General features: G+C 42.4%; 1 protein-coding gene across 3 annotated transcripts in view; it reads left to right on the top strand.

Moving 5' to 3' along the window:
* The first annotated feature begins 419 nt into the window (after positions 1-419).
* PHC2 (polyhomeotic homolog 2 (Drosophila)) overlaps positions 420-12,079 on the top strand; it is an 85,877-nt gene continuing 74,217 nt past the window's right edge. For 2 of the 3 annotated variants that reach the window (XM_006886421.1, XM_006886420.1), the window contains exons 1-2: positions 422-642; positions 10,802-10,960. In XM_006886421.1, the coding sequence (XP_006886483.1) occupies positions 469-642; positions 10,802-10,960 (333 nt within the window). In that variant the 5' untranslated portion in view covers positions 422-468. Of the gene's footprint in view, positions 643-10,801; positions 10,961-12,079 lie in introns of all 3 variants that reach the window. The other variant, XM_006886419.1, reaches the window with a different exon arrangement.

The raw sequence follows: 12,079 nt of genomic DNA, 5'->3' as shown, positions 1-12,079 counted from the left end.
CATAATTTATTCTCTTTAGATTTTTTCTTTTTTTTCTCTTTAGATTTTTAATCTATTTCTTTCACTAGTTGATTATATAACCATGGACAAATAATATAAATTTTTGATGTTCAGTTTTCCCTCTGAACAGACTGATGAAGAGACAGATGGGATGAGATAATCCCTAAAACAACTAAGAAGAATAAGAAAATTACAGTAAATCTACCTCTTCTGATAATTTTCCTTCCCCTCAACAGATCTGATGACAGATCTCTCTCAGTAAGCCAAGCCTGGCCTTGACCTTCTGACGGCAGGTGTGTCGAATGACCTCAGTTCAGAGGTGGGCCCCCATGTAGGCCATTTGAAAAGCTGATGCATATTTTGTATGTTCTCTATTAAGTATTTAACATTTCAGTTCTTCCTCTCTCTTCCCAGCAAACGTCTGCTCTCCTGCCATCTGAACATCGAGACTGCACCACCCTGTAAGCCATGGAGAATGAGTTACCAGTCCCGCATACATCCAGCAGTGCCAATGTCTCCAGTAGCACCGGTGGGGCCTCTAGTAGCAGTGGCTGCAACAGCAGCAGTGTTTGTAGCAGTAACCGCCCCTCTGGGCCCCAGATTTCTGTGTACAGTGGTATTCCTGACCGGCAGACCGTGCAGGTAAGATTCCAGCTGAACCATATTCCTTAATATATACAGAGCTAGCCAGGAGGAAGTGTTAGCCTTAGCTGGTGAGATTATCTAAGTATTAAATCAAGAATGAGCATAATAGAGGATGTTGTTGTTGTTGTTCTTGTTATGTGTGCCTGAGTCTGTTCCTACTGATAGTGACTGTACCACAGAACAAAACCCTACCCAGTCTTGCACCATGCTTACACTCCGTAGGGCTTGAGCCTGGTGCCGCAGCCACTTGTGTTCTCCCTTCTCGTTGAAGGTCTTCCTATTTTTCCTGACCCTCTGCTCCACCAAGATGTCTTTCTTCAGACTACCTCTCCTGGTAACAGGTCTCAAGTGTATGGGACAAAGGGTACGAGTTAGTGGATATATATTTATGCATCTTTAGAAAATGAGATAGGATGCTAGATGGATCTAGTCAAGGAAGTTTTGGGAGACGGGGAGTACTTCACAGATCAGAAAAATTCCTTTCTTACTTAATGATTCAGATCTCAAAATGCTTTTGGGGAGAATATGTGTGTGACAGTGTGAGGGGAAGGCAAGTAAAAATTAAAAGATAAAAACGTGACTGGAAGTAGTTCCACAATGCAGACATGACTATGTCTTGTCAAGTACTACATTCTAAGCTTTGTACATTTCTCTTTTGTTCCTCCATCTCTGAGAATGGTTACTGTTGTGGTGGTGGTTAGGTGCCATCGAGTCATGTACAACTCATAATGATCCTATGAACAAAAGACCTGAACCCTGTTCTGTCCTGCGCCATACTCACACTTCCTAACACACAAGAGCTCATTGCAGCAGTCACCATGTCAGTCCACCTTGTTGAGGGTGTTCCTCTCCTTTGCTGATCCTCCACCCTTCCCAGCATACTGTCCTTCTCCAAGGAATAGCACCTCCTAGAAACATGCCCAAAGTATGTGAGGTGAAGCCTCATCATTCTTGCCTCCACAGAGCACTTCGGCTGTCCCCTCTCCAAGACATATCTGTTCTCTTGGCTGCCCTCAGGATGTTCAGTGTTCTTCTCCAACCCCACAGCTCTAAGGCTTCAATTCTTCTTCTGTTATCCTTATTCATTGTCCAACTTTCAGATGCACAGCAAGTAAGCAAAAAGAATGTTTACTACTGAGACGTATTTTATAGCTGAGAAAACTAAGGCTCATAAACCAAAAAACTAAACCCATTGCCATCAAGTTGATTTTTTACTCATAATGACCTATAAACAGAGTAGAACTTCTGCATAGGGTTGCTAAGGTCATAAATCTTTATGGAAGCTTAGTGTCACATAGTTCTCCTGTAAAGAAGCTTAAGATTCAAACTACCCACCTTTTGATTAGTGCCTAAGCATTTAATAAATTTTAATTTGTCCAAGGTTGTGCAAATAAAGACCCCCCAAAAATTAAACCTAATTCTTACTTTAAACCTGTATTCATTATCATCATAATCCCTGAGATTCCCAGTAACTCTACTATTATAGTTTGGATATATTAGACAAGTGAACTCATCCTGCTTTGGCCCCAGGCCCAGACAAGGGAATGAAAGCAAAGCCTCAGCAGAGCAGGAGAGGACGTAATGTCTAGTTAAAAGACATGCCATCAGATACTTTAAATCTTGCTTCAACTTTTTTCTCTCATTTACACCTAATAAAAACTTGTTTCCTGCTCTCTTCCTCACCCTTCCTCCAGCCTCTTCATACATGAGTGTTTTTGCCCTGGTTTCCAGCAACTGAAACTAAGATGTGACCTCTCCTACCCCTCATTGCAGCTCTAGTTGAAAGTGATTGAGGTGTCTTTTCTGGCTAATGGCCTGACCTGAAGTTGCCTTCCAAGCAGAGCCATTGACTGGTTGTTGTTATGTGCCACCGAGTCGCTTGCGACTCATAGCGACCTTGTGTACAAGAGCGCTATACGCTCTTCTATCCTGTGCCAACCTAGCCATCTCAAATGCACTTATTCCCACCTCTCTAGTCACAGAATCGATCCATCTCATCAAAGGACTTCCTCTCCTTCGCCGCCCCTCCACTCTGCCAAACATGATGTCCCTCTCCAAGGACCAGTCCCTCCTTGCAACATGGCCAAAATATGTCAGATGAAGCTTCAGAATCCTTGACTCCAGGGAACATTCTGGCTTCACCTTCTCCAGGACGAACCTGTTTGTTCTCCTAACAGTCCATGGTATATTCAACACTCTTCTCCAGCACCACAGCTCAAAGGCATCAATTCTCTTTCTATCATCCCTAGTTACTGTCCAACTCTCTGATACATAGCACGTAATTGCGAAGACTATAGCCTGGATCAGGCGCACCTTAGTCTCCAGTCTGACATAGTTGCTCTTCAGTACTCTTGAGAGGTCCCTCACAGCCGACTGGGGATACTTCCTATTTCCATTCCTTGGCTAAAGAAGAGTTACATTTTCTCAACAATGTGCTGGCTGAACTGCAGTATAGGTTACTTTTAAATCTATAAGGAAAATAAAAAGGCCTAGGTAAAGTGAGTAAGGAAAGGCAGTTCTGAGGGTAATAGAATATAACAACTGAGTTTATGTTATATAGGATCCTGATGTTCTTGTTGTTGTTATGTGCCGGCGAGTCGCTCTGAACGCTGCTCTATACTGAGTCAAACTCTGTCTCTGACACACCTACTCCCATTACCCTAGTCACTAAGTCAATCTATCTCATCCAGGTTCTTACTCTCTTGTGCTGTCCCTCCACCCTCCCAAGCATGATGTCTTTCTCCAAGGACTGGTCCCTCCTTGCAACATGCCCAAAATATGTCAGACAGAGCTTCAGAATTCTTGCCTCTGAGGAGCAGCCTGATTTCACCCTCTCCAGGAACAATGTGTTTGTCCTCTTAGCAGTCCATGGTATATTCAATACTCTTCTCCAGCACCACAACTCAAAGGCATCAGTTCTCCTTCTGTCATCTTTAGTCATTGTCCAGCTTTCTTTTTCTTTTTTTTTCCCAGGTTTCTATAACACGTAGCAAGTAGATCAGGCACACTGTTGTCTCCAGACTGACATCATTGCTCTTCAGTACTCTGGAGAGTTCCCTGACAGAAGATTTTCCAAATGCAATTAATCTTTTTATTTCCTGGATGCTAGAATCAAGAATGTTGTTTGTGAGTGCATCCAGGACAGTGTCTGTTTGTTGAATATGTCCACTAATATGCTGTCAATTCCTAGGGCCTTGTTTTTCCCAGTTTCTTCAGAACAGCTTGAACTTCCTCTTTATCACCAAAGGCTCTTGATCATACATTGTTTCATGAAATTCTTCTGTGTCAGCCAATTCTTTTTGGTATAGTGACTCAGTATTCTCCTTCCATCTTCTTTTGATCCTTCCTGAATCATTCAGTATTCTGTCCAAAGCATCCTTAAGCATTGCAACTCAAGGCTTAAATTTGTTCTTCATTTCTTTCAGCTTAAGAAATTCCAAGTGAGGTCAGCCCTTTTGATTTTCTTATTCCAGCTCTTTGCATATTTCATTATAATATTTTGCTTTGTCTTCCCACTCTTCCCTCTTCTGTTCAGCTCCTTAACGTCTTTATTTCTTCCCTTTGCTTCTTGGCATTCTAGTGCAATATTCAGAATCTCTTCTGACACCCATCTTGGTCTTTTCTTCCTCCTCTGCGTTTGTAATGACCTTTTGCATTCCTCCTGGATGATAGTATTAATATCCTCCCACAGCTCATCTGGTCTTGCTCATTCATGTTCAAGGCCTCAAATCTGTTCCTGAGAGGGTTTTGAAATTGAGATGGGATAGGCTCAAGGTTAAATTTTGGTTCTTGTGGATTTGATTTAATCTTCTTTAGCTTTAGTTTGAACTTGCATATGAGTAGTTGGTAGTCTATTCCACAATCAGTACCTGCCCTAGTTTTCACAGCTGCTATTGAGCTTCACCTGCAATTCTTTCCACAGATATAATCAATCTGATTCCTTTGCATTCCAGGAAATCCATCAGGTGAAATCCATGTGTGTAGTCAGCACTTATGTTTCTTATAAAAGTATTTCCAATTAATAAGTCATTGGTTGTACAGAATTCCATCTCCAGGCTTATTTTTATCACCAAATCCATATTTTCAAACTACTGATCTCCTTCCCTGTTCCCAACTTTTTCATTCCAGCCACCCATTATCTTGATTGCATGTTCAATCAATTTCTGACTGCAAATGTTGGTAGAAATCTCCTGTTGCTTCACTCTTTTGCTCTGGTTGTTGGTACATATATTTGAATGAAAGTGGTGTTCACTGGACTTGTATGCATGTGGATATTATCCTGTCACTCATAACATTGCATTTCAAAGGGATCTAGAAATAAGTTTTTTAAACTATGAAAGCAACCTCATTTTTCCTCACCATATCATCTCTGGAGTAGATCATATGATTATCAGATCCAAAATGTCCCGTACCAGTCCATCTTATTTCACCAGTATCTAGTGTATCAATTAGATGCATTCCATTTCTTTCTTAACAATGCCCACTTTTCCTACATTCATGCTTCTCACATTCCACATTCCAATCACTAGTGTCTGCTTACAACTGATGAGAGGTGGTATATTGAAAGGGAATGTAATTTGAGGAAAATGCATAGATTTTTTTGTTGTCAGATTTTTTGTCGAATCAACTATGACTCATAGTGACAATATGACCAAAAGATCTGAACCTTGCCCTATTCTCTGCCATCCTCATTATCTCTGATATCTTTGAGGCCATTGTCAAAGTCACTCTGTCAGTCAATCTTGTTGAGGGTCTTCCTCTCTTTTTTGATCCTCCTCCTTTCAGGCATCGTCTTCTTCCAAGGACTGGCCCCTCCTAACAATATGATCAAAGTATAAGTCAAAGTTTCATGATTCTTGCCTCTAAGACACTCCTTATTTGCTTCTTCTCCAGGATGTATTTGTTTGTTCTTTTGGCAGTCCATGGTATATTCAGTACCCTTTTCCATCACCACAGCTTAAAAGCATTTATTGTTCTTGCATCATCTTTATTCATTGCCCAACTTTCAGATGCCTAGGAAATAGTTGAATAGTTGAAATAGTTGACTGAGATGCATCATAGTCTTTAAACTTATATAAAATCCATGGAAATTGTGGGACAAAGAGAGGACCTGGCTTGGGAGATTACTAGAGCCCATGGAGAATCTAATGTTCATAAGGTTTCCAGATTAATTTAAAAATCATCTTAAAAATAGACTTGAAGTGTTGAACTCCAGTGATTGAAGAACAGATGATGTGTGGAATAATGACATCAAAGATATCAACCATAAAGAGCAGAAAAGGTCACTCACTAAAAAGAAAGCGGAGAAAGAAAAAGCCTCTAAATGGATGTCAGAAAAGACCCTGAAAATTGCGTTGAGAAGCCAAAACAAAGGGGGAAAATACTAAAGTAAAAGAGTTGAATAGAAGATTTCAAAGACCAGCTCTAGAAGACAAAACAAAGTATTATCATGGAATATGCAGAGAAGTAGAATTGGAGAATAGAAAGGGAAGAACTTGCTCAACATTTTTCAAGTTGAAAAAACTGAAAATCAAATTCAAGCCTCGAGTTGCAATACTTAAGAAATGCTATAGGCAAAATCTTGTATGACTCAGAAAACATGTTTCAGGAGGTGCCATATGATTAAGATGGTATGGGCAAAATCTTGAGTGACCCAGGAAACATCAAAAGAAGATGGAAGGAATACATATAGTCACTGTACCAAAAAGAATTGGCTGACAGTGAAATATTTCAGGAAGCACCATATGGTCAAGAGCCAATGGTAATGAAGAAAGAAGTTCAAGCTGCACAGAAGGTATTCACAAAAAATAAGAACCCAAGAATTAACGGGATACCTGCCAATTGACATGTTTCAACTAAACGATACAGCCCTGAATGCACTTACTATCTATGGCAGGAAATTTGGAGAACAGCTGCCTGGCCAAATGATTGGAAGAGGTCCCAGTTTCTTTCCATTCCCAAGAAAGGTGATCCAACAGAATGTGGAAGTCATCAAACAATATCATTAATATCACATGCATGCAAAATGCCACTGAAGATCATTAAAAAATGACTGGAACAGTACATAAAGAACTGCCAGATATTCATGCTGGATTTTGAAGAAGCCATGGCACCAAGGATATCATTACTGATGTTAGATGGATCCTTGCTGAAAGCAGATAATACCAGAAGAATGTCTACTTGTACTTTATTGACCAGGCAGAGGCATTTGTGTGGATCATAACAAGTTATGGCTAACATTGAGAAGAATGGGAGTTCCAGAACACTTAGTTGTGCTCATGTGAAACCTGTACCTAGACGAAGAAGCTGCTGTGTGAACAGAGCAAGGAAATACAACATGATTTAAAATTAAGAAAGGTGTACATCAGGGTTATATTCTCTCTCCACACCTATTCAGTCTGTATGATGAGCTAATTATTCAACAAGCTGGATTCTATGAAGAAGAATGTGGCACCAAAATCAGAGGAAGACTCATCAGTAACCTATGTTAGCAGATGACACAACCTTGCTTGCTGTAAGTGAGAAAGACTTGAAACCTCATGCTGCAGAAGGTAAAAGAAATACAGCTTTCAATATGAATTGCTTCTCAACATCAAGAAGACAAAGCTTCTCACCACTGGACCAATCCAGGCAACATCATGATAGATGGAGAAAAGATTGAGACTCAGTGAAAGTCTATAGTCAGGGACTTTTTCAAATTATTGAGAGCAATGATGTCAGTTTGAGGACTAAGGTTTGCCAGATTCAGGCAATGATCTTTTCAATCACTTGCTGTGAGCTGGACAATGAATAAGGATGACAGAAGAAATGATGTTTTTGAATTGTGGCTCTGGAGAAGAGTGTTGAAGATCCCATGAACTGCCAAAAGAATAAAAGTGATGTCTTGGAAAAGGTACAGCCAGAATGCTCCTTGGAAGCAAAGATGATAAAGCTTCTTTTCACATACTTTGGGCATGTTGCTAGGAGAGGCTATTCCTTGGAGAGGGACATCATGCTTAGAAAGGTGAAGAGTTAGCAAAAGAAAGGAAAACCCTCAGCCAGGTGGATTGACACAGTAACTACAGTAATGGCCTCGAGTATGTCAGAGATAGTGAGAGGGCACAGGATAGGAATGGGTTCAGATCTGTTGTTTATAGGGTGGTTATGAATTGTACTCAACTTGACATACCTAACAGCAACAACATGGAGAAATCTGTGATGCCAGCCTGTTCTCACAAAGCCCATGGAAAATCCATGAAGTCAGCCTGCTCTCACAGAACCCCAAATCTGAGCCCAGGGGTTAGTCTGTCCCAGTTGTCCCAGTCCTGAATAGGGTGATTCAGACTGGAGGCTCATTTGCTGAGTGAGAAGACAAGCCAGAGTTGAGAGCAGCTGTAGCTGGTGATTCAACAGAGTTAAAGGCAGAAGTGGCCAAAACTTTAACAGTGCCCAGTATAGGACATCAACTGGGAAGAGACATCAAAGTGTCGCTAAGTAAGGAAAAGGAGAGAGAGAAAACCTCTCTGGAATATATGAGAGAGAGAAAAAAAATAGGCCCTTAGGGCTGAGGGACAGGCATTTACTTTTCTCTATCTTTGGAATAGGGGAAAGCCTTTTAGGAGAGACTCAAGGCCAAAATCGAGACCCACTGTCATCAAGTTGAGTTTGACTCATGGTGACACCGTGTGTTGCAAAGTAGAATTGCTGCATAGCTTTCTTGATGGAAACCAACATATACATCATTCATTAGTCTTTTCTTCCACAGAGAGGCTGATGATTTCAAACTGCCAACCTTCAGGTTAGCAGTCCCTCTCTCTGTCATTTCCTAAAGAACACAGTTCCACCACTTGTCTGTCTGTCATTTCTTGTACTATGGTGGCTTTCATGTTGCTGTGATAGAAAAAGTACATCCTGCTTGGAAGGGCAGAGGGGACAGGGCAGGTGAGGAAGACCCCAGATTTGATGAATTGACACAATAACTAGAGAAGTGGGGGTAGGTATACTGGAGTCAATGAGACTGGCTCAGGATAGGGCAGGCTTATGACCTATTGTATATAGGGTCATTATTAATCTTAGGTGACTTGATGGCACATTACAGCCACAACAACAACTGGTATTTCAAATACCACCCAAGTCACTCAGAGTGAACAGATTCCAATGAAGCTTCCAGACTAAGGCAGGCGAGGAAAATAATCTTCTGAAAAAACTAGCTGGTGAAAATCTTAGGGATAGCAGCAGAACATTGTCTGATACTGTGTCAGAAGATTAGCACCTCAGGTTGGAAGGTACCTACATCCAATTGGAGACAAGGTAGATTGGCTTGTTGTTGGCCATGATTGGCTCTTGGTCCAAGTATAGGTTTCATATGAACACAATCAAGTGTTCTGGGATCCCATCTTCCTCTGAGTTAGCCACAGTTCATTGGCATGTTGTTGTTATTGTTAAGTGCCATCGAGTCGTAGATGACTCATAGCGACCCTATGAATAAAAAACTGAACATGTATATAACTTTCATCATTTCTCTTAAGTTCATAGAGTTTCCAGAGACAACCTATTTTGGAAGTGGATGCCATTCCTGCTTCCAAGCCTGTTTTAATCGGGGAGCTCCACCAAATAGTGTCCGTTATGGGTTACCATTATTGCATTTGACACATCAGTGTCACAGTGTTTAGCTTCACAACAACCACGAGTTACCTCTGTACAGCAAATGGACAGACCAGTGCTATACCACTTAGAAGAATGTTTGAACAACAACAATTAAAACCAGGCCTGAGGGCAGCAGATTAAAATCACCCACCTTTGGCTTGGTAGCATAACTTTCTATCCACTAGGCCAACAGAGCTCTCTCTATGACTCACAACAATTCTGTGAACAGCAGATCTGACCCTTGCCCTATCCTGTGCCATCCCCACAGTCCAAGACATGCTCGAGCCCGTTGCTACAGTCACCCTATCAATCCATCATGTTTTGAGGATCTCCTTTTCTTCCCTGACCTTCCACTTCTCTCAGCATGATTTCATTTCCCAAGGACTGGAACCTTAAACTGTTGTTTGTTATTGTTAAGTGCCATCTAGTTGTAGACAACTTATAGCGACCCTATGAATGGAAGACCTGAACACTTGCATAACTTTCATCGTTTCTCTAAGTATCTGGAGGCAAGCTATTTCAGAAGTGGATACCACTCCTGCTTCCAAGCCTGTTTGTTGGCATAATAGCTGCAAAAATTGGTTTAAACCCATTTTTCCCTTTTAAAAATGCATCCAGCAATGATTGTAAGGATGCTGCAGGACCGGGCACTGTTTTGTTCTACAGGGTAACTGTGCATCAGGCTGACTCAGAGGCATTTAACAACAACAGAGTAAAACCCAGCCAATTTCATAAGAAAAGCAATAAAGATAGCAGATGGTATCTAAAAATATGGAAGCATGGAGAGGGAGGGAGAAAGAATAAAAGAGAAATACACTGTGCCTGTAGCACTGGCCTGCCTGCAAGTCTAAGAGACCGCCTTCTAAAGAACTGACAGGTCTACCTAGGGACCTGTGTGTGAGCAGAAGCTCGGAAGCAGCACCCAGGCTTTTTTGAAGCCCCAGCAGAGAAGGGTGTTGCCTTTGGATAAGTTTTCATTTGGCAGACTATATTGCTAAAGCTGGAATACATTCCTCTTGTAATCTGACTCTTTCTTTTGTTCTTTCTTCCCTCTGCCTTGTTAAGCTTCTCTTCCCTCTGTCATCGTCTTCCCAGAGTTCTAGTCAACCTGATCTTGGGTTGAAGAATAACAGGGGAGGGAATGCCCAGCAAGTCTGGCACTGGCTACAGTTCACTGGAGGCCTCGCTGCAGCCCCGAGACTTGGTTGGGACAGTGCTGGGAAGCTCTGACTCTCCTCGCTGGGTGGCTGCTGTAGGGGCAGATCATGTAGAGCAAGAGCAGGGGAGCATGGGAACTTAAGGGAGATAGACAAGAGGAAAAGTGTGCAAGACTTTGTGAATAATTGCCTTCCCAACCTCCCTGGAGAGTGATAATTGGTTACAATGGTGGCCACAGATCCCTGTGTGTTTTAGAGCTCTTGGGGTGAACAGGAATTATTCTTGCAAATGAGGTGGTGGGGTGTGGCCCGCAGACGTGCTGCGTGGCCAGGTGAAAGAGCACCGGCTCTTCCTCTCTCGCCCACCCCCTCAGGTGATCCAGCAGGCCCTGCACAGACAGCCCAGCACGGCAGCCCAGTACCTGCAGCAGATGTATGCCGCCCAGCAGCAGCACCTCATGTTACAGACTGCAGCGCTGCAGCAGCAGCACCTCAGCAGTGCCCAGCTCCAGAGCCTGGCCGCTGTGCAGCAGGTGAGGGTTACAGGGATGCTGCATGAAGTATCTTGCCAAAGGTCACACCACTAATGAGCAGAAGGGCTGGAATTCCCACCCTGTCTAACCCAAAGAAGGAGGAGGAGGAGAACCCCCTTTCTTCGCCACATCATTGCACCACCAGGGAAGGGGCTGAGGAGTCCAGGGAGGTGTTCACAGGAAAAGGGCATCGTCCACCCAGCTCATCGTCTGGCTTGGTCTTTCTCCTTTTCACGACTAAAAAGAACTCCTTCATTTCTTCACGCAACAAAAAAATTTAAGCATCCACTTAAAAATGCCAAAAGGTCCTAATAAGCACTGGTACCCAGGGGCCCTGTCTTCTTTAAGCTTACAGTGGGGAGACAGCAAATAAACAGAAACCAAAGTAGAAAAGGAAATGAAATACTGGAATATCTTGGTTGTGAAAAGCACTGTGAAGGAAAAGAACATATTACTATGACTAAATGCCAAGGAGTATTGCTTTAGTTTGGGTGGTCAGAGAAGATCTCTCTAAGCTGATAACTGAAGGGTGAGGACAAGCTGATCAGAGAGAAGGAGGCAGGTGGGATGCTTTTGGAAAACACTTCAGCAGGAGAGTCCACGAGCTGGGTGCAATAGAGTGGTTTGGAGCAGAGGGATGAAAGCACTAAATAGTCAGTAGTGATGATCTCTAACAATTTGAATGCTTAACCTAAGTACTGTATTGACTTGTTGAGTCTTCTTAGCAACCTGCAGGGTAGATACTATGATTGATTCCTCTGTGAAAGAGGAAGCTGAGGCACTTGCTTAGGGATATGCAGATGTGGCAAACTGGAGACTTGATTCCATAGGCCTCTTTTACTACCGTCCTGTGTTGTTGTTGTTGCTGTTGTATATCATTGACTCAGAATCACCTCATAGGTGACCCTCCAACAGGTTTTCAGAGGAAGTAAATTGCACAGGAAGATTGCCCATCTTTCTTCTGAGGAGCAGCTGGTGGATTTGAACTACATACCTTTGGGTTGGCAGTGCAATTCCTTATCACTAAGCCACCAGGGCTCCCTACTGGCCTATAGTACTTCTTTTAGAAGATGCACACTTGGGAATGATTTGGGGAAGATCTGAGACCCTTGTGATGGG

The sequence above is a fragment of the Elephantulus edwardii genome, unplaced genomic scaffold (genome assembly GCF_000299155.1).
Source record: "Elephantulus edwardii isolate Elephantulus edwardi_28Jun2011 unplaced genomic scaffold, EleEdw1.0 scaffold00049, whole genome shotgun sequence".
Taxonomy (NCBI): domain Eukaryota; kingdom Metazoa; phylum Chordata; class Mammalia; order Macroscelidea; family Macroscelididae; genus Elephantulus; species Elephantulus edwardii.
Note: the sequence above shows the minus strand (reverse complement) of the source record. Positions and strands in the feature narration are given on the sequence as shown.